At 35.0% G+C, this 22647-nt stretch overlaps 1 protein-coding gene across 2 annotated transcripts in view; it reads right to left on the reverse strand.

Annotated features, from left to right (window-relative positions):
- The window catches only part of dpr20 (defective proboscis extension response 20), a 300341-nt gene that overhangs the window by 170182 nt on the left and 107512 nt on the right, over positions 1 to 22647 (reverse strand). For both annotated transcript variants that reach the window (XM_069817401.1, XM_069817400.1), the window contains exon 3: positions 12185 to 12404. In XM_069817401.1, coding sequence (XP_069673502.1) covers positions 12185 to 12404 — 220 coding nt within the window. The remainder of the gene's footprint in view (positions 1 to 12184; positions 12405 to 22647) is intronic.

Consider the following 22647-nt stretch of genomic DNA (forward strand, 5'->3'; position numbering starts at 1 on the left):
GATATGGACGAGTGTAATTGAATGAATGTTTATTTCGTGAACACTCCTGATTTTATCCATCCACTCTAAATACGAGTAACCCCCATCTCTCGTGTAATAAATTTCAGCAGTAGAGTATAGGAAGGGCAAGAATTTATAAAACTTACATCGTCAAATGGATATAGAATTGCCAGATTTGTTTTAGAAATGACGATTTGTAAAAAAATAAGGAAGACATAAATGCGACAGTCCCAGAGATTTGTAGCATATAATTGATAGTTTGTTTAAGGTCGTTACCATTCTTAATAGTCCCGCGCCGTGGCATAGTGATCTAAGGGTAGGTACTACACGTTTGAGCAACGATAAACGATAAAAGTAACGACCTAGCGACGCTCTGGTACTACAAAAGAATTAAGTGTTCATATCGGAGCAACGAGGAGGCGGGAAGAACATTTTGATTTATCAACTGTAATCTCACTAGAAGTTTTGATTTATCTAGAGAAAATCAAAACTCGAGTGGGATTTAATTGACTATTACACGATTAGAAGAATGTATATAAAAATTAGAATTAACGAAGTACTCCAATACAATAAAACATTGACTTACGAAAATACAACTGTCTTCAAATGTATTATTGTACCATCACAACATTACAAATATTACGCTAGATGGATGATAGATGGAAGTAGTGTATTATGATTACCTGTTATCTTGGTATCAGTTGTGCCAACTATGGAATCTTCATTGAACCACAGTCTAGTATATACAGTCGCAAAGCTCAATACGTAGTAAATATGCAAACATAAGGTAGTTGCTCACCACTAGGATCGCTAATATCGCCTCATCACAGGCAATGCAAAATAGTACCGTCACAGTCTATTGTTTCTAGCACCCTCAAAACTCAAGCTTCGTAACTGTATATAGTATACTGTGATTGAACTCTGTAGACGATTTTCTAGCAATGCCTTCTCGATCAAGATCACGATGGCAGTGTTACTAGTCAAGAAGGCTTTGTTGATTCAATTTCATTTTTATTGAAACAGTTGCATTCCACTTCAATTATCCGAATCCCAGTAATCAACGTCACTTGACAGATGATTTTCAATAAATATTAATATTAAACAATCTCTGATATGTGACTATCCATAATATCATATAGCAGAAGCTATAACATAACCTAAATAATATATATATATATATATATATAAGTGTTAGAAAATTTTAATTAACGACGATGACGTAAAAAATTAACATGAATAATTTTAAAAGGAATAATTATTGAATGTACAATTTTCAAATTTGAATGTTTTAGTGGTTGGTGGTTCAGTTGATGTTATATTGGACGTGTGCGTAAAAGAAGTGGAAATCGTTGATGTAGGCCTACATGGTGTATTCCTCAACTTATACAGGATTTCCGAATGGTGCTCTTCATTTATTTGTAAATAGGATTTCAGGGAAGATGCATAGGTATGACCAGTGATTTTTATTAATTCTTGTTCTTGAATGCCAATGCGAGTCATATTTGAAACTGCTGTGCATCATCGACTGGAGTGGTTTGTAATTTTCTGTTTTTTTTTTTTTTTTTTTTTTTTTTTTACGTCCAGACCAGCGCAGTTTGAAATGTTGGCAAACAAAGAAACAAATGCTAGGGACGCGATAAAATGAAACAAATGCTAGGGACGCGATAAAATTGTGCGATAAGCAGCCATGATTGGTTGAAATACGCCCTTTCGTACCGTTTTATTGATCAAAAGTAGTATGACGTAGTAAAAGTGTAATAGTCAGTAGAAGATATTCTATACATCCACTTAATGAAAGAATATATATAGAAAATATCAGCTGCTAGGTCCAAGGTTAATGTAACTTAAATACGTACAAAATTGAACCCGTTTCTCATCATTGTGTTGTGATTGGTTCTTGTGATCATAAAATAACGTATCACGAATAAATACACAATTGATCAATTTGCCAATATCTATGATAATTGATTTAATATACCAAAATAATAATAAATCAATTAATACTCGAATATATTGTTAACCACCGGTCAGTATACAGATTAATATAATCTTAATCAGAGATCATATGAACGACAAGAGCGAAGAAAATGGAATTTTTCTTTTTCGTAGCTGTTATTGTTACTCCAATATGCATACCTCAATGACAATGCATGCTTCAAATCTCTCTGATATAACATCGCTGCTTCTTTTATCGTTTATCGTCGCTCCAACGTGTACGTACCCTAAGGCATCCTGCCTAGGACTCTCGTTACGAAATACGCGCTGGTTCGAGTCCTGATGGGGGAAGAAATTTTCTCATGAAATTTCGGCCAGTGTATGGGACCGGTGCCCACCCAACATCGTGATGCACTTGGGGAGCTACGATAGGTAGCGAAAATCCGGTTTCGCAAACCAGCTATAACGGCTGGGTTTATCATCGATACCTCCATTCTGGATGAATAATCGTCCATTTCTGCTTCGGCATGTGGACGTGAGGCCAGCAGCCGGCTGGTCAGTCTTGGCCCTTCACGGGCTGTAGCGCCATGGATTTACTTACCATACTTCATAAGCCACTAGGTCTAGTTTTTTTTTTTTACAATTTCTTTACAACACACATAGCATTTATAAAAATAAATGTCTGCGCATAGGCCAAATAGTGTCCATATTGAAAATAATTATATTGCGAGGGTGGAACGTAGATAACCCCTAAAATTACAGAAAATATATTTAAGTAAAAAAAAAAACATAATACGGGAAACACGTACAGTTCTCAACATATTTTTATCACTAAGGAGGCATTGAGAAAAATATTTTTAGCTTTAGTACAATCATTAATATAATATGGTATAATAAATTGGGGTGGAGTAGCATCATCTGTACTTCATCCATTAATTTTATTACACAGAAGATTAATAAAAATTTGTCAAACCAAAAATCTGGATTACCCAACAAATTTAATTTATACAGATTTTAAAGTATTATCTACTGAAGAAATTTATTAATATAGTTTACTAACTTACTACCGCAGAAATCACACAAAACATAAATCTAATCGACATGAATATTGTACTCAAAGACAAAATCTGCTATCCCATTAATTGAGTCCAAACGTCATACAAGTGGAGCTCATAAATAAAGTGCTAGTTTCGGTCCAAATTTTTATAATAAAATTACAAACCATTTTCCAAATTTGAAATAATTTAAAATTGAAGCTTTTAAAAAAGGAATTTATAAAATTATTCATGTATATTATTAACAAATGTGTGTATTTTTTTTTTTACTTTTTTATTTCTGTCGACTACATTAATGTTTTTATTGTCTGTCTGATTGTCAATTTATATTAAATATATTTTTCTCTCTTTTTCTCTTTCATCTTTATTGCTCTTGTGTGTTATTTATTGGTCTGAAATAAGTGACTACATTTAGTAAAGTGTCCTTGTAAATTTTATGTTACGTTATGGCTAAGTAGTGGCTAGAAACATTTTTGTTTTTTAATTTTTGTTTGTACTCACTAGCTAGTTAGTTAAATAAATTAAAGAAAAGACACAGTTAGGTAAGGTAAATAATTACCATTTTTATTCACACAGATATATTCAATTTCATGCTAAACAGCATATGACTCACATTTACTTTCACATTTCGTACTACATCTCTTGGGTTCTTTTTTTGGTTGTCATTACTTAATTTATTAGCATCTAGGATAATGTGGAGTTTCTCTCTGATATTCAAGTCTTACGAGAAAACCGCATTTTGACGCTGATAGATGTAATTTTGGTTAGCAGCTCTGAAAACATTCATTACTGGGGCTGGATTTAGAAGGAGTGCCAGTGTGGGTAGTAGTAGGATTTTCCAGAGCTTCCGGACAACAATACAGGACACGGTTACGAAATCTCTTGTTTGTTTCTCTTTCCCCTCTCCTCTGCTGAAACCCGGGTGTTGTTGAAACATATGGCTCTCGCCGTAAGCCAGCAGCAAGCTTCATTCTTCAGATGACAAGTAGTCCGGAACGACTGTGTTAATTGACCGCATCCATCAGCGCTCTACTATTAGGACAGCGCCCCTCCCCCACCATTCCACTCCATCCGACATGCTATCGGTAATTCACGGCCCCTGCCAGATTTGTTGCCATGCCAGGATCCAATATTTTGTTTAGCTGTATTCGGATATTTTGTAAGGGAATGTTGTGATAGCGTTTCTATCCGTGTTTTCGCTCCCGTCCGGCAGTCGGGCTAATTACGGACTGTGACCTCTACATGGTTTCCTCCAACACGGTCAGATAAGAAAACAGGCAAGGCTAAATAGCATACTCTGGAAAGGACTTCATAGATTACATAAAATCAATAATTAAGCTATTAAAACGATCTAAACTTCTAAAATAGGTGCTCTGGAATTAATAAAGGCCAAACAGTGTCTGCTTTAGTAAAGTATATCGTAATGAGCATACCTTTGGCCGACAGCTAGAGCGTTGCCTTTCATTGTTCAGTCCACGTTGAATTTATACAAGTACTAAGTCGATGTCGTGGAATAATGTTTCCGAATACTTCCAATTTTCCTCCCATCACTCTACAAAATATGAAAACTACAATAAAAAATAGAGGGAACTAAGATTTGTATTAAAATAATTCTCGTACAAGTTATCACATGTTATTTCAAGAAGCCTCGAGATTAATGAAATATATACGGGGGTTTTCAAAAGTAATGCATTATTGAATTTAAAATGGAATGACGGAATTTTGGAGAAATAGGTCAAACAAGTGAAAACTTGCAAAACTAATAGAAGCAAGTGAAAAAAACTAATAAAAACAATTGAATAACAATATTAATATTATTTAAACTTATAATTAAAAAAAAGACACATTGTAGGATATGAACCATTAAAATTTAACTGCAATAGTAATGCAATTACATGGATTTTAAAGCAAGAAAATTAATTAAAACCAAAATTAACATTGTTGTGTTGTATCACGTGTTGATTTCAGTTCACAAAAGGTGTTCAAAATGGCCTCCATTTACTGCCAAAAATGCATAAATCTGTCTTTGAAATTGTTTAATTTTTAACCATTGTTATTCATTTGTTTTTATTAGCTTTATTCACTTGTTTCTATTACCTTTTGTCTGTAATTCTTTAATCCAAAGCCTCCTCAAATTTATGTACTGAAACATTAAAATTTCCCTTTATTCAGTACACATACATTGCCATCAAAATAGGTAATTTTTACAAAAAATAGTTTATAAAATGGCAAAAAAATATATGATTTTGTACGTACTGAGGCCTGAAGAATAAAAAAAATGGGGAAATAAGTACATGGTGCTATTAAAAAAAAACAGATTCATTAGCACACCCTTTATAAATGAAAAGCATAGTATTTCAAAATATTTTCAAAACATTCCTTCTTTGGTACCCTAAAACTTTTGTATAAATAGTTTCTTCGTAAATTAGAAACGATAAAGATACAAGCATTGTTCCATACTTTTTACTCACCCCGTATATGTAGTATATGAGTAATTTTACATTTCGTTGTGATTTTATTCTATTTTAATCTCCTTTTCAGAGATCATTATACAACTAATGAGTACAGAGATTTTCTAAAGGGATGTTAGTAAATAGTTTTAAACCAATTTTTTTAAAGAATAACCTGTGTCTGGTTTTAAACCTCTCTTATTATGCATAAGTGAACATCCACAAGGTTCGAATGATTACGTGGGATTATTCTTAGAGACTTATTATACATTCCAACACCATATTTTAATATTCATGTCAATTTAAACACCAATTTTGGGCAATGGCAATTTTCAATAGATTCTCTCTGATAGTTTCGTGCATTACAAAAGCATAAATGAAGAGTTCAGAGTCATAGTGGGCCAAGCGCCAAATATTAAAAACGAAGAACACAAGGGTTAAAATTAAGTTATTACCATAGTTTAATTAAACATATAGCAAGCAATATAAAGTATGCACATTAAAACTAAATGATATGTAAATCATCATTAAACTATGGTATTCATTTAACTTTAAACATTGCATTCTCCGTTTTTAATAAATGGCGCTTGGCCCACAATGGCTCTGAACCCTTCAAATAAACACATGCAGAATGGGTGGTTTCTGCGGTGTAGCCAGGTAACTATGTGTTGATTTCTACATATTTCATGGATATTCTTTCCTCCTGCGCTGGAAACTAGTGCATGATACAATGTGCCCCAGGAGACTAAGCATATGAAATCTTCACAGCGAACATTCTGTACAGCAATTAACCACGAGAATCCCTGGATTTAGTAATGGCGTCTGAGTATTTGAGTATAACATGCAAGCAGGATATTAGTAAGATTCCACATGTATTGCAGTTAGTGAACTAGACAGCTTCTCTTATAATAAATCGAATTAAAATATCCAATGGGACTGTAGATCGGTTTTTTCTAGGAAGGCGGCAGCTTTTTCTATATTCTAGTTTTGTCGATGTTCTGTTAATTCTATCTTATCATCCGTCTGTGACCGATCGATGTGGGTGCTTTCAAGTTTGTTACCGGTTGTGTAATGCTGGTGCTCGTGGTTTCCTTTTCTATATTTATGCTGTTTTCGTTCATTATACACTATCCCCTTTTTTCCCATTCTTTCTGTACTATTATATGTGGGATTCTCAGCGCATGACAATACCTATTATCATACGATAATATCCGCTTTTCGGTTTACAACGACATTTTTAAAGAAGGGATTTCTCATATCTGCCTTAACTAATAGACACAATAGAATTTTCTTTCTCTTACTGCCTTATTAATCTCCTTACTTTAAGGTCCTTAAGGTTACGAAATCCCGATAACCAACGAGGATCTTTCTTTTCCTCCGTGGTCATTTTCCTCGGTTTTGAGAGGAACTTCCCACTGGCGTTTGCCCTAGGGACCATCAGTAAGGAAGCGATAGTGGACTCTACTCACTGACATATGAAAGAAGCCGAGTGGGCCCACCGCGCCCGGGAAGGATTTGTCGTTCCCATGTACTAGCATGGGTCATAACGTGCCTCGGCTCTGGTGTAGAACTTGCCAGTGAGTTGTCTAAATCTCCAACAATGAGTGGTGAAAGTATCTTGAGAGAAACGTTGTTTGGAAAGAAGTTCAAGATTCTGTTTTCAGCCACTCCGTGGCACGCTAATGCCCACGCACAGTGTGTAAAAACGACGATCAGGCTGGACAAAATTAGTAACTTCTATCCTATGTAACATGTTTTTATAAAACTTTGTACAGGAGTTACAGGCAGCACTTATTTTATGTATAAACTCTAATTACATTTGTATAAGAGGAACTACCCCTTTTGCAGGGGCTATATTGCAACAAAATTAATACCTAACTTCTCTTATAACAGATTTTTATGAAACTTTGTACAGGAGGCAAAGGTAGCATATATTTTTGTGTACAAGTTCTGAGTACATTTGTTTACGTATGTGTAAAAGGAACTATCCTTTTAAAAGGAACGGTTTTGCAAGTAGTTAATATCTTCTTTCCTATATAAGATATATTTATGAAACTTTGTAGCTACAGTATATGAGTTACAGGTAGCATATAGTTTTTGTGTAGAAACTTTGATTACGTTTGTGTAAGGGGAACTACCTCTTAATAGGGAGTGCATTTAGACAAAATTATAACACATTTTTATTAAACTCTGTAGAGGAGTTACAAGTATCATTTTTTTGTTTTACTTTGATTACGTTTGTATGTTACTTGTAATCAGTGTACAAAGTGTCATAAAAATCTATAATATGGGACAAGTTATTAATTTTGTGTAAATTCACACCTGTGAAAGGTTAATTCCTCTTATACGAACATAAAGTTTGTAGACAAAAAATATGTTACCTGTAACTTACATACAGAGTTTCATAAAAATCTGTTAGAAGAGAAATGATTAATGTTGTCTAAAATCACTTCCTATAAATGGGTAGTTCCTTTTTGCAATCGTCTTCAGAGTTTGTACACAAAAAATATATCCTACTTGTAACTTCCGTACAAATATGTTAGATAGGAGAGTAGTGATTAATTTTGTCTAAATGCACTCCATATGAAGAGGTAGCTCCTCTTATGCAAAAGTAATCAGAGTTTGTTCACAAATCACATACGCTATCTGTAAATTTCATAAAGATCTGTTAGAATGGTGAGAAGTTATTAATTCTGTCCAGCTAGTTTTGCGTTCTGACCCACAGTTAAATGCGTCTTTGTGACTAATTTTCTTTGAATCTTAAAGTACAATTTTGACACGAAACTGTACTTTTCTTGAGAAACCCCTTCATCAAAGCCCTTCAAGTTGTAATCATGCAATACAAAAGATATCGTGCCCATAATCCGCTCTAATTTTGAAGAATTTCGTCAGACGTCGAATAGCTGCCGTCTTGAAACTGAAGGACGGGATTCTAAAAAAAATGATTTAAAAATATAAGTTCCGCACTATTTAGGGGAGGCAGAGGTGAAATTTTCGAACAAAACTGAAGAAAAAATGAAAATGTTGTTTTTTTCCATTTTTATTATCTTTATTTTGATATTCCGATGTTAGTTTTTGATTTTGTGCCCTTAAAAGTATGAAATTAAAACCAAGATAACTGTATTACTATAATATTCCCATAATAAACTAATACTTATCATTATTTTTATACCTTCTCTGAACATATACATAAAAATGAATATTGAAAATTTCTTACAATATTGTGCATGGAGCATTTTATATCAAACGATATAAAGTTTTATAAAACTAGTAATAATTACAGAACTATTGTACTTAGAAAGTTGAAACTTCGTATGTCCATTACTAATAACATACTTAGTACCCATGACCAATTTCAAACAAATCGGATAAATTTGGTGGATTTTGAAATATTCACCTCTGCCTCCCCTTAAGCACTTCAGGATTTTGCATATACGTGTAATAAGACTAAACCTAACATATACAAAGTGAATCCTAAGTAATTTCATTAATGTCAGGAAGTTATTTTTTTAGATATTTCGAACAAAAAAAATATTAATACAATTTCGCTCGTTTTTGCTTCCTTTTCGAAATAAAAATTGTTTCATATGAAACATTTCATTGCGTATTGTGGGAAAGACAGTGATTTAATTCCCAATATGCTCAGTCAATTTAAGGGAGCAGTGTATTATGATAATAAATGATTGAAATAATTTCAGTTTTGTCCTTTAAATGAGCAGAAATATGATCATCTGCAAAATTAATTAAATAGAGCATTTCAACATTAATCTGCATACCATCACGTGGCAACTTATCTTATATTCTTATGTTACAGCACTTTAAAAAACAAATTGTACAGAGTTGAGAAAATTCTACAATAATGACACTTTTCTTCTATGTGATCTATTGGTTCCAGTTGCCGAGAGATAATCCCAATACGAACTGGGAACCTATATTACGAGTATTATAAAGCATAGTGATTCAGTATCCGTTCAATTTTTGTATCTTACAAGGAAATAACAATATCTCCACTTATTTCAGTTTGTCAACAGAGTTGTAGTGTTGTACTGTGCATTAACAAATGAACAGAAATGCTTAAATATAAGTAAAATACTAACAATAATTTAAATAATACACATGACTTAAGTAAAGTGCAGACTAAATTAACTACTTCTACAATGCAGTTAGCTATATATATATATATATATATATATATATATATATATATATATATATATATATATAACATTCAATTAGAATAATAAATTTCGACCCTGTTGTGAGCAGTATGGGACGAAGATAAATGCAAACAAGACGAAAACCATGGTTATCGGAACAAAACTAAAGAAGGTAAACTTGCAGATTCGAAGTGAGGCAGTGGAACAAGTGGACAACTTCAAATTCTTTGCCATGTACTATAACTTGATCTGCTACCAGGCGGTCAAAGGATGGATAGCAATGGCAAAGAAAACTTTTAGTAGGAAAAATGAGAATATTCTACGGACCTCTGGAAAAAGAACTAAGGAAGAGACAAGTAAAGTGCTTTGTGTGGAGTGTGACATTGTATGGGGACAGAAACATGGTTATTATGACGAAGTGAAAAAAAACTATTAGAAGTATTTAAAATGTGGATATGGAGCAAAATGAAGCTTGTGGAATGAACAGACAGAATGAGAAATGAAGCTGTGCTAGAAAGAGTGGAGAAATAATAATGCTGGAACTGATCTCAAAGAGAGAAAATAAGTTGAATAGATCACTGGCTAAGAAGAAACTGCTTACTGAAGGATGCTCTGGAAGGGATGGTGAACGGAGAAAAGTTAGGGGTAGAAGAAGAAATCACATAACAGACAACATTAAGATACATGGATCGTATGCAGAGACTAAGAGGAAGACTTAAAGTAGGAAAGATTGAAGAATGATGGGTTTGCTGTGAAAGACCTTCCCTCGGTCATAACACTGTGAATGATTGAATACCTCCATGTAGTGGCACTTCCGTTTACCTCACCACCATATTCACACTGGGATAATGAAATTAGTAAAAAAAATCTACTATTAATAAATCATATAAACACCGTCGTAGCTCAGTAGCTGAGGCGCTTGCCTGCCGATCCGGAGTAGCGTTCACTCGTGGGTTTGATTTCCGCTTGGGCTGATTAAGTGGTTGGGTTTTTTCCGAAGTTTTCCCCAACCGTAAGGCGAATGTCAGGTCTTATCTCGCTCTCACCAATCTGATCGATGCTAAATAACCAAGTAGTTGATACAGCGTCGTTAAATAACCAACTAAGAAATAAATAATACATAGGCATACTATTATCTCATTGAATAATATTAAATTGTAGTCTACTGCTGTGGAGTAACGGTTGGCACGTCTGATCGTAAAACTAGCAGGCTCGGATTCAAATCCCGGTTGGGACAAGTTACCTGGTTGAGGTTTCTTCCCGAGGATTTACCTCAACCCATTAAGATTAAATACTTGCTAACTTTCGGCGCTCGACCTGATCTCATCTCGCTAGCGTTATCACCTTCATCTCACTCAGACGCTAGATAAACATAGCAGTTGATAAAGTGTTATAAAATAACCAAATAATAATAATAATAATAATAATAATAATAATAATAATAATAATAATAATAGTAAGTTTCCTTTCGTGAGGATCTAATTTCAAATATTAATGAGTCATAGTTTGTATTTGTCTCACTGGGATGGATTTTGTGGGACAATTTCGTTAGTTCTGTTGATGATAACCAGGCTTCGAGACTTGGGACCCGATAAAATAAGTTTACTGTGCATGTACTATAGGTTGTTGACTCGCTGCAGGTAGTGAAAGGTAGAGATGTGTTGAGGTAACAACGTTGCTATTTAGAATAGAGTACGGTAGTATCGGGAAACACACACACATGTACATTCTGAAAGTAAATATACATTACACAATGACAGTGTCAAAAGAATGTGAAAAGCATTTATTCTCCTGTCTTTTATAAGCATTTTTGTTTAATTATACACAGTGTTAATGGTGGAAATAAACATGTAGCAATTTTAATTTCTTCATTTATCCTATTGGTCGTCTTTAGGAAGTGCAGTTACAGTACCGAATTGCAATGTACTACAAGATACATTTCCAGCGTCTCAAACGTAAATCTTTTTTGGTTATCTCCCAAACACAGTTTGTACTGTGAAAAGCTGCGCTCTACGTCGCATGATGAAAAAACCTAACATCACCTTGCAGTCTCTAAGAGACAGTCCTTTATTCTCGGGTGGCTCTATGTCCACTAATTTGCTGTTTATATTACACAGTGATCCATATCTGTTATTTTTTTACATAAAATTGATTTCCACTTCTATTTTACACGTTCAGTAACCGGTGTACTTGGTGTCTCATTAATTCTCTGTGTAATTTCATCAATTAATTTGAGGGCTTCCGGCATCTCTTGCTCTGACTTTTCTAACCGTGTAAAAGTTTCAGACACAGTTTTAAAATAGATTTGTATGAAAATTAAATTATTCGTCAGAACCTTCAAATCCAGAGCGTTTTCCTTTGCGTATTTGTTGGCATTCATTCTACAGTACCCCCACCCACTGTATGCTTTACCACTATACTCAGTACGCCGTTATGCGGATTTCCCACTGAACTGCTCTATCGGGTCCGAAGTCTCGAAGCCTGATGATAACTCAGTCACAACAAAATATTTTTCCGCCCAAAAATTAGTTTCATGAAAGTCTCAGAATGTCAGATACATAAGTAACATACGTAGATTGTTGCTTACCATTGATGTGTAGGTGAATCTGTATAACTTTCGGCGGGTGCGTTGATATCTGGCATTCGTACGTGCCCTCGTCCCTCTTATTGGTGAATTTGATTTGGAGCCTCCAGTTGTTCGGGTACTGGAACTCGACAGTGTAGCGGCTATCCCCGCTATAGGTATGTAGCCCCACTGTCAATAACTGCAGGTCGTCCTCCCCGTGCTTCCGCCTCACCCACGACACCTGCCGTTGAACATAAAAACATTTGCCTTTAAATAAATACATTCACGTTTAGATATAGAAATGGAAATCGATGAGGACTGAACGTCCGATCCGCTTGCCCTCTCCTTGCCAGCAGACGTTTTGCTGAAAAGAAACATTGCACTGTGACTTAAAACGGATTCTTGGCACTGACATTTTTAAGTACTGTACTGCAATGCAACTGAACATTTTAATCTCTCCAACGCTGCACTATGACTTACAGGCTTGAAGCTTCATAGAACTGCAGTATAACTGGCAACTAGGGATGGGCAAAAATAACCGGTTATTGGGCAAATATAAGCGGGTTAATTTTATAACCGGTTATTTTCATACGGCTAACTGGTTGATTACCGGTTATTTTGTTTGACGGTTTAACCTGATAACCGGTTTGTTTTCCTCAATAACCTAACGACCGGTTATTTTTAAAATGCACGCACACAATAAGGTTAACTCCAATTTAACATCAGTCGAACATAGTTTCTTTTTATTATTTTGTACTCGAAGTAAACAACTCTTTATAAAAATTGCCCCTTAATCCATTCCTAGATAGGGTGTGAGTCACTACTTTACTTTCATCTGTCCATAGATGGCAAAGTGAAATTCGACTTCGATTTAATGTCAATAATATATGCCTATCTTAATCGCTGACTTTCTCTTATTGGCTAATGATACTGTATTTGCGGGTATTGGAGCATTTCAAACTGCGAGAAATTTTGACTTCAGTATTTATTGGTTATACTCGTAGAACAGATTGCCCGTCGGAATGTGTCTTAAGGAAGATTATTATTATTGTACCAATATAGAATACTTATGTGTTATTTCCTATTTATCTTATCTACTACATTAATGTGTCTGAATTAATGAACTAAATGCAATTCCATAACCTCATTATTTTCTTGTATTTTAAGGACCTCATTGATTATCTTCAGCACTTACTGATGTTCTTTCAACTACATTCTGGTTGGTTTACAGTTGATTGCTAATTGTTATATTTCTTCTATTGTAAATAACATCTCATTTTGTTTTCCAGACTAATTAGCTGACTTTAAAATGTTGAAAAAATAATAACCTGTTAACCGGTTATTTTTTATCGGTTAATTTCCTTCAGGCTAAATTAATTTTAAAATAAACGGTTAACCCATGAACGATTATTTTCGACTACCTCTCATCCTTACTGGCAACGAATGTTTAAAATTTTCCAATGTAACCTAACGGATGTTCGGAACTTTGCAAGAATGCACAGTGAATGTTACGAACACAGTCTTGATATACAACGTATAGCAAATGTAAATTTTCCTGATAGAAAAACTAGAGTCCTACATTTGGTTACTTTGAATAAAGTTACGTTAAACATCTTGATTACACAACGTTTAACACTAACCACTTAGGAATACAATATATGGTGATTACTTTGACGTGTTAATTTGAACTAAAGTTTATGAATACCTAGTTGAATAGTTTCGGCTTGGAAGCCATCTTCAGACCTGTTGAGGTTCTTCGTCTTCCGTGTCTTTACCACTGGTGGGGTTGCGTTTGTGTTGTGAAGTATGGAGTCAAATAATGTGTGTCCTGAAATTCAGTTATGTGTTGAGGATTTGTTGTGGGTGTGTTCTTGTATAGCTGTATATTTCGTATTGCTCCAGTGTGTCTAGTTTCTAATTTTTCGGTTGGATAATGTGAAGAATTTCTATGTCGTGTCTATGTTGCTGTAGGTGTGGTTGGCGTTTGTGATGTGGTCTGCGTATGTGGAAATACTTTGTGATTTGGTTATGGCTGCCATGTGTTATTTGTAACGTGTTTGAAATGATCTGCCTGTATGTCCGATGTAAAAGTTGTTGCAGCTATTGCATGTGAGTTTGTATACTCCTTTTAAGTTATGTTTGTGTGTTGAGATGTTTTTGTGGAGTATTTTGTGTACCTGAGTGTATAAGTCGGTCAACAACAGGAATAGTACTCATGTCTAAACTTCCACTGGGATTTAATACTAGTAACGAAGTATTATTTAAACGCAGCTTATGTGGAGTAAAATATAATTTTTTACTAGGGATAAAAAACTAAAAACAATTTCAGGAGCTAGCCCCTTTATTTTCGGGAGCCAACACATTTTGGCCATAACATGTAATGAGAAAACCATTCGAGCTAAGGTAAAGATACAGTTACTGAAATACGTGGTACAGTCATTAAGTTCTGACACTGGCGCCTGAAGGGTAGGCAGTCGCAAGAATCTGGATGTCTCAGAAGATGCCGCGTGATACGGCGTACACTTAAACAGATCGACATCCTCCCTCAATATTGTCGCCTTTGGCCGCTATGCACGTCTGCCAACGTTGGTGTAGCTGCTGGAAGCACTGCTGAAAGATGTTGGCAGGAAGATGCCATATGGCTTCTCTTGTGACAGTCATGACCTTTTCGGCCGCATAAAGATTACGCCCACGTAGGATTGATTTCAAGAGGGGAAAGAGAAAAAAAATCGCATGGTACGAGATCAGGTGAGTACGGAAGGTGTGGCAAAACAGCGACCTGTTGCCTTGCAAGTTCCTCTTGGACAAGAATGGAGCCATGTGCAGGGGCGTTGTCGTGTAGCAACAGCCAATTCTTCCTATGCCAAAGCTCAGGACGCTTACGACGAATTGAATTGCGTAAACGGCCAAGAATCTCTTTGTAGAGGATCTTGTCTACAGTTTCACCTTGTGGGATGAATTCTATGTGAACAATTCCATTTGAATAAAAAAACTGTTAAAGCATCATCTTGCCTTTTGACCTGTCTTGTTGCGGATTTTTCTGTCGTGGAAATAATGGCGTTTTCCAGGTGGCGGATTGTAAAGGAAACACCATGTTTCGTCTCCAGTTATGATCGGTTATAGCAGTTTCGCCTAATTTCTGATAGAACGTGACGTTTTCCCTTTGCTCAAACTGCAACTTACTCGAGTTCCGACGCGCGCATTCAAATCACCGTCACAACAATGACCGTAGTTCTGCTTACACTATATGCACGTAACTGTATGATGCTGGGACGATAGACTAACTGACAAGATACCATATCACGGCGCCACCTATCCGTTCTAGTGCACCACACCGCCACTATGCCCTCAGTCTCAGAACTTAATGAATGTACCACGTATATCAAATAATATTAAATAACTATGCAATGCAAACACACGGTCTCAGAGACGCTCTGAAGTTATGTAGAACAATATCTTGAGATTAGCAACAAACGTAACAAATTAATGTAAACGCACATTCAAATTTCTTCCTACAACCCCTTTTGTTAACGTTATGTAAGTTATTAGTTGTAGTAACATAAATTACATCAAAATCTAAAAAAACAAACTGAACTAAATACAAAATTCAGACACTACATAATTTTTTTAGTCGCCATGGAGACATACTACCCAGAATTTGTCTACCCCTGATTTTTACAATAAGTAAAACGCATTAAGAAACTTCAGATTTAATTAAAGATGGAAATTAACAAATGAAAAAAACATAAATGTCAGCACAAACTTGAAAACAATTATGACTGCGTGCTTTACAATTCTCTATACATTACAGTGAATGACTGTAAACATTTTAAGTGTTTCCAATGAAAAAGTTTCCTTCGTTTTGACAAAATACAATTAGGCCTACTTTTTTCCTTTTCTTTTATTACCAAATTCTTCTATTATAACACTGATGTCCAAGCCCCTAGCTTGTTTGTTTTCGCATGTTCACTGAACAGCAGACCTGAACTGTTCAGTGGGTCTGGTGCCGCCGTACATAACCTACATTGTTGCGATTCGCTTGGAGGCTTTATGTAACCATATGCAGGACTTTAATTCTGTGTTGTTTGGGTAAAGGCAGATAAGTCACAAAAATAAGTTTTGAGTTAAATGAAAATAAAAACATCGGAGCCTTATTGAAAATAATTTTCTACACAAATAAAACACATCAAATGCTAGTTTCTTTTGAATTTTCCACATCCACTTGTATAATAAAATTTAATTGTGTGTTCATCTCGGGGACAAAATTCCATCGGCACAAAAAATGACAATCCCCTTTACCCGAACACCACAGAATTATGTTAGATAACTGTCAGTTTGAGCTTTCCAAGATTGAACCATTATTCATATTGGATGATTGACACTTTTGCAATACTGAATTATGTTTGAAAATTAATACTTGAAAGCTTTCACGACTTTCTAACAAATGCTTGGAACTTTCTAAGCTTGCATTATGACAGGTAACGAATGTTTGGTACTTGAAGCTTTTAATTGGACTCATAACAGATATTTTGGAATTTCCAAGACACTGAAGTAGACCCATCTAGAAAATGAACTAGCACTCATAACAGATACTTGAATCCGTGCAACACACCAATATGATAATTTTATTATTCTTGAAACTTTGCGATATCTCATTCACATTACTATTAAGAGACTTGGGACAGTTTCAGGCTGCTTACTGTTTATAACGGATTTTTGAACATTTTTAGAAGTTGCTCTGTGACAGGTGCACAATAATGCATTATAAGTACACGAGTAGTTTAACTTCTCATAACTCTATGTAACTAAGTCTGGAAATTTATAAGGTTGTAGTTCAGTTGCTTGGAACTGTGCAAGAATCCACTTCAATAATGAAAGTTTGAAAACTGGCATAATTCCACTAGCAATGATAAGGAATACTTAGAACATTTTTCAATTTGTACTGTGACTCATAAAGGATTTTTGAAACTTCACGAGTTTGATATTACTTATATCGTTAATACAAAGAAAAGTCTAGTTTTTGTTACGGCAATGAACATGAACAAGAATTTAAATAAGATATATCCGAGCATTCAGTAAGTAGGCCTACATAAGCGTCAAGAAATACGCCGAGCTTTTATTTTAACAGACAAGAAGTTGGTAGCAGGTTTTCGTACAATCATTTTGTTTTCCACAAAATAACTTATACAGTGTTTGAATACGTTGCTTTATCAGATTCTATGTTGCACTGTTTTATAAAGAAATGTGAATATATGAAAAGTTTTGCGTTCTTCGTGAATACTGAGAAAAACAAAAGGATGTGTTCTTTGACAAGCCAGAATATAAATGACGGTATGTTTGAAACGTAATGTGCAGTTACTTAAATTTTATTTATATGCACACAGTTATAATAGAAGAATTTGGTTAAGAAAAGAAAAGGAAAGAAGAAATGTTATTTTATCAAAAAGGAGACTTTTTCATTTAAAACACTTGAAATGTTTACAGTCATTCACTGTAATGTATAGAGAATTGTAAAGCACGCAGTCATAATTTCTTTCAAGTGTTTGCTGACATTTATATGTTTTCCATTTGTTAATTCCAACCTTTAGTTAAATCTAAAGTTTCTTAATGTGTTTTACTTTTTGTAAAAATCAGGGGTAGACAAATTCTGGGCAGTATGTACCCATAGAGACTGAAAATTTGTTTGTGGTGTCTAAATTGTTTATTTAGTACCATTTTGTTAAGATTTCGTTTTAATTTATGTTACTACAACTAATAACTTACATAACGTCAACAAAAGTGGTTGTAGGAAGAAATTCGAATGTGATTTTACATTAATATTGTTACGTTTGTTGCTAATCTCAAGATATTGTTCTACATAACTTCAGAGTGTCTCTGAGACCGTGTGTTTGCATTGCATAGTTATTTAAAAGTATTTAATATATTTCAGTAAATGTATATTTATCTTAGCTCGAATGGTTTTCTCATTACAAGTTATGGGCAAAATGTGTGGCTCCCGAAAATAAAGGGGCTAGTTCCTTAAATTGTTTTTAGTGTCTTTTATCTCTGGTAAAAAGTACTGTCAATCCCCAGCTACAGAGCTGCTTACTTTCTAGTCATTTTCTCTCTCACAACACCTCTACTCAAAGCAGATTGAAAATTAAACCATTTATTTATTATCGGAAAAATTACTTTACCACCACTGAGCTGTTCCAGTCACTAATCGATACACCAGTTTATATACCAGGAAAAACAGCGATCTAGCTAAACATTATCAATTAGTTACGTTGTTACCAAAATTGAAAGTTTCATTGTTTTTAAACTCACACCCAGAAGGGAAGACAATTTACTAAAAATGTATCTCCATTGAATAATTCAGATACTAACAACAAACAAGAGCTGGAGTACAAATATTACACATCCATTACGGATTCATGTGTAATGCTGGAGTGGTGTTCCTTGTAGCGGAAGAGGCATCGTTGTCCAAATATTATTGATTATGAAGATGTGTCTGTGTTAGGGTGGAACCCTGTTTATAGACACCGTAGTCTGACGATGTTGTGTGAAGTAAATATTGACTTCGAACCCCACTACAGTCATGTCTGTAGTGCTCTACTCTCAAGAGCCTACCGAGGGTACACTGATCAGAATATATGAACATAGGCGTGACTACAAATATTCATAACATGTTGAACCCATAGTTTTAAATTCCTGTAATTGAAATGTATACATATGCATGAAACATGACTGGTAAAACGAATTTCTTGTTACATCCCACATTCGTTCTACTGTGACACTTTCTCAAGGAACGAGATTATGTCGACCGTTGGCATATTTTATAAGTATTTTGCACTATTCCTATGATCTCTGCTTCAGAAGTTAACAGCGTAGTTTGTGTGCCGACAATTACTTTTCAAAATCCACTGGCATGGTATGGTGATTAGCGAGTGGGTCTCGGTGAACCGAGACTTTTCTATAGAGTATGTTCGAATCCTTCTTGAATTTATTACCTGATTGAATTTTTACGAAGTTTTCTGGAACTGTAAGGCGTATGTCATCGGACGTCATCTGGTCAAAATATCGTCTCTCTATTTACAATTTGACAGACTCTATATAACAGCGCATGTAGTGGTGTGCCCGTAAAATTTAATTTAGTATGCTATGCACGTGTGTAAAATTAAGAAAGCAGATAGGCTACATCCGTGGCCCTACAACCCAGGAAGAGCCAAGACCGACCAGCCGACTGCTTGCTCACGTCCACATGCCAAAGCAGAAGTGAACGATCATCCCCAGCCGTTATAACTGGTTTTCGAAGCCAGATTTTCGTTCCTATCGTAGGTCCCAAAATGGACCGGTCCCATATACTGGCCGAAAATTCATGAGAAATTTTCTTCCCCATAACTCTAACCAGCGCGCATTCCTCAACACGAGTCTTAGGCAGGTTTCCTTAGACCATGTGAAAAATTAATTATGTAAACTACGACACGTTCTTTATATGAGGCGTTCAGAGCTAAATTGGATCAAGTCACAAATGTTCATAAATTGAGTTTAATTCATTTTCTAATTATCTGAAGTTGGATCTTTTCCGAGCAGCAATGGATCAAATTTTAATTCCAAGCATTCGCCGGTAGGTGACTCCAGCCACTTTTGGCTCAGATTAATTATTTGTTCACGATGTCCTGAGCCATTAGTGGATCAAGTCACCAAAGCGTTGCATCAATTAACATCACAATTGTTTATATTTTATAAATCAATAATTTTAGAATGGAGCAATAGAATTATTGCTAGTGAAATTAGATAATTCACTAGAGCAAGTTAACTTTTAGTCCTATTATCTCAAAACTACGCCTCATGGACTTGATCTACTTCAGTTCTGAACGCCTCATATATTCTATTATCTGGAATTATACAAAATACGTTTATTCTGTGCACCCCAGGAAATAAAGTGTATAATTAATTAGGAATATAATATGGTGATTACTTTCACGTCTTAATATTGAACTAAGTTGTATACAAATTCACATGCAATACCTGCAAGAACTGCGAAATGAAAAAAAAAAACTTTAATATTCATATGTCGAGTTTCTGTCCTTATTGTTTGCATTTAAATATCTACTTCAGAGGGAATGTTTAGAAGGAACATAGAGTGTCCAACCAAACAAAATCACACATCTTTGTTCAGAAAATCACCAGTGTCATACGAAATTTGTTATTTCCGAATTGGCTTTATTATAATAAAGAAAAAGAATGTAAGTGCCATAATTTTCACATAGTAATGGTGACAACTTAAGCCCATTTGTAAAAATTGAACATTTCTGTGGTTTACAATAAGAAAGACAGTAGGCTACTGATCAAAGTAAGAAAATACAGTGTGGATACTAGCAATGCCTTTCTTCTTCAGCTACTTTAAACGCGTGATAAACGCATTCATGAATCAATGCCTGTGACAGTACATGAAGATATTATTACAAAAGCTGCCCTTGTCATTTTTAATGAAAATGAGTTAAGGATACCATCGTGAGGAGTCGCACTTTTACTACGCTTTCTAATGTCTGTGTACTCCAAAAACGACCCATGTCATGTACGCCAGTCACAAGGAAAAACACCAATTTACAAAAACAGCGGACATTGGTTTACTATTTATACGTTTTTTTTTTTGTTGTCCTGAAAATTAACAATTTTAACAAGGGCTATTTTTGTAATTATTTCTTCAATTATTGTAATGGAAGAATGGTATAGAAAAAGTAACAACAATTAACCAAATTGATCTGAAATTCGAGAAATCACCATTACCAGTATCATTTCTACACACTGAGCTACCGCGGTTACACTGTACAAGGAAGAGATAGACAGAAAAGCACATAATAGTAAAAAATGATGTAATTGGGAAAATAATATATTTTAGAAGTACATCACCACGTATCACTTAAGTAATATACAAAAATATCTGAAATTCTTAAACTAAGTGAAATGTAGCATAGATCTACATTTTCATCTAAACAGATTTACTCGATTTGAGATTTTCTGTTTTCTCTCCCCGAATGATTTCTGTTTATTAGTTTATAGACTGTCAACTCACAGTCGGGTAAAAATATACAGAATAAATGCCAAATTTAGATTCTGGATAGCACTGAATTCACAAAAGCTATGAAATTTATCTTTTATGGTTCCCCTATGTGCTGAAGGTACGGGAAAGTTGACTCACTAGAACTGGAAAACTAAAACTTTCGAATGTTGGTATATTTTTTGAAGTTATATTACAGACTATGAATTATAATTATTAAATTCCTTTTTTCGAAAATATGTTAATAGAAGTCACATTGTTACTTTAAATGTTATACAGAGAGGAAGGTGTTCAATGACAGTAAATTCACAAAGTCATTCCTTAAGATCAAAGGAACAGAATTTTCTTTTCCATTTTGCCTGATAAGCCCCAGAGTCCCTAAGTCCTAAGCCTTTCCTTTCACACATCGACTGACAGATGGGCCATCCTGCCTCAGCCTCTAATAGAGCCAGGTTCCATCCACACTCGAACAGCCTCGTAATCCGCAGGGTCCCGGAACCCCAAGCCCATCCTATAGCAGTAACGAAAACCAGTACTACCCTCAAGGCTTCACCCAAGCCCCTCTACTATTACAGATGAAATGATGGAGAGGTGGAATGTGTTGGTGGAGTGATAGAGGAAAACGGGAATTTCTCGAGGACAATTCTCTGCAATGCCTGAAAAGCAGACCGCACCACAAATTCCTTCACGATCTACCCGGGGATCGAACAAAATATCCATTATTTGAAGTGATTAATAAATAATTAAAGTATAAAAAATACTGTTAAACCATAAACTTAACAGAAACGGTATGCAAAATGTATGAATGTATATATTTGTTTTTAAGCAATATATCTTCTGGTGAGGCGACACTTCACATTATTAGTATACAGTGCCGTCTCCCCGTTTTACAACGCCTCCCGTACAAGTCATTAAGGACATTACTTATTTTTAATTTATTATTGCAATTCCTCCTCTAGTCTTTTCTTGTCTATCATCAATTCTTCCACTACTTTAATCCTCACCCATTATTATACCAAAAATACTATACTTCTAATTTTTTACCCCTCTCCTGTATGACACATTTCTCCTCACTTCACATCTCTAACTATTTGCACTTTTCACTGCTAACTTTTCCACATTCTACTTTATTTACGTCTTAGTTTTCTTTTCTTACGATTTATTTCCCCTCCACACCATTTCCTTAAGTTATACTGATTTTTTACCTTGTTTACCCCTCTTCCTTCATCACTGCTCCCTGAACTACCTCCTACTTGCGTTACTCTACTTCTAGTCAGCCTCGATTTAGATCTTACTCGTAGTTCCTTCACCCGCTTCGGAATTGCTTCCATCTGATGTCCACTATTTTCTTTCGCTTGCACTGAGGTCTTGTTCAGCTGTGCTTGCTGAATACCAGTTCGCGTCACTCTTGTTTCTTCTTCAGATGACGTCACTGCATGCT

Source organism: Periplaneta americana, chromosome 17 (genome assembly GCF_040183065.1).
Source record: "Periplaneta americana isolate PAMFEO1 chromosome 17, P.americana_PAMFEO1_priV1, whole genome shotgun sequence".
Lineage (NCBI taxonomy): Eukaryota > Metazoa > Arthropoda > Insecta > Blattodea > Blattidae > Periplaneta > Periplaneta americana.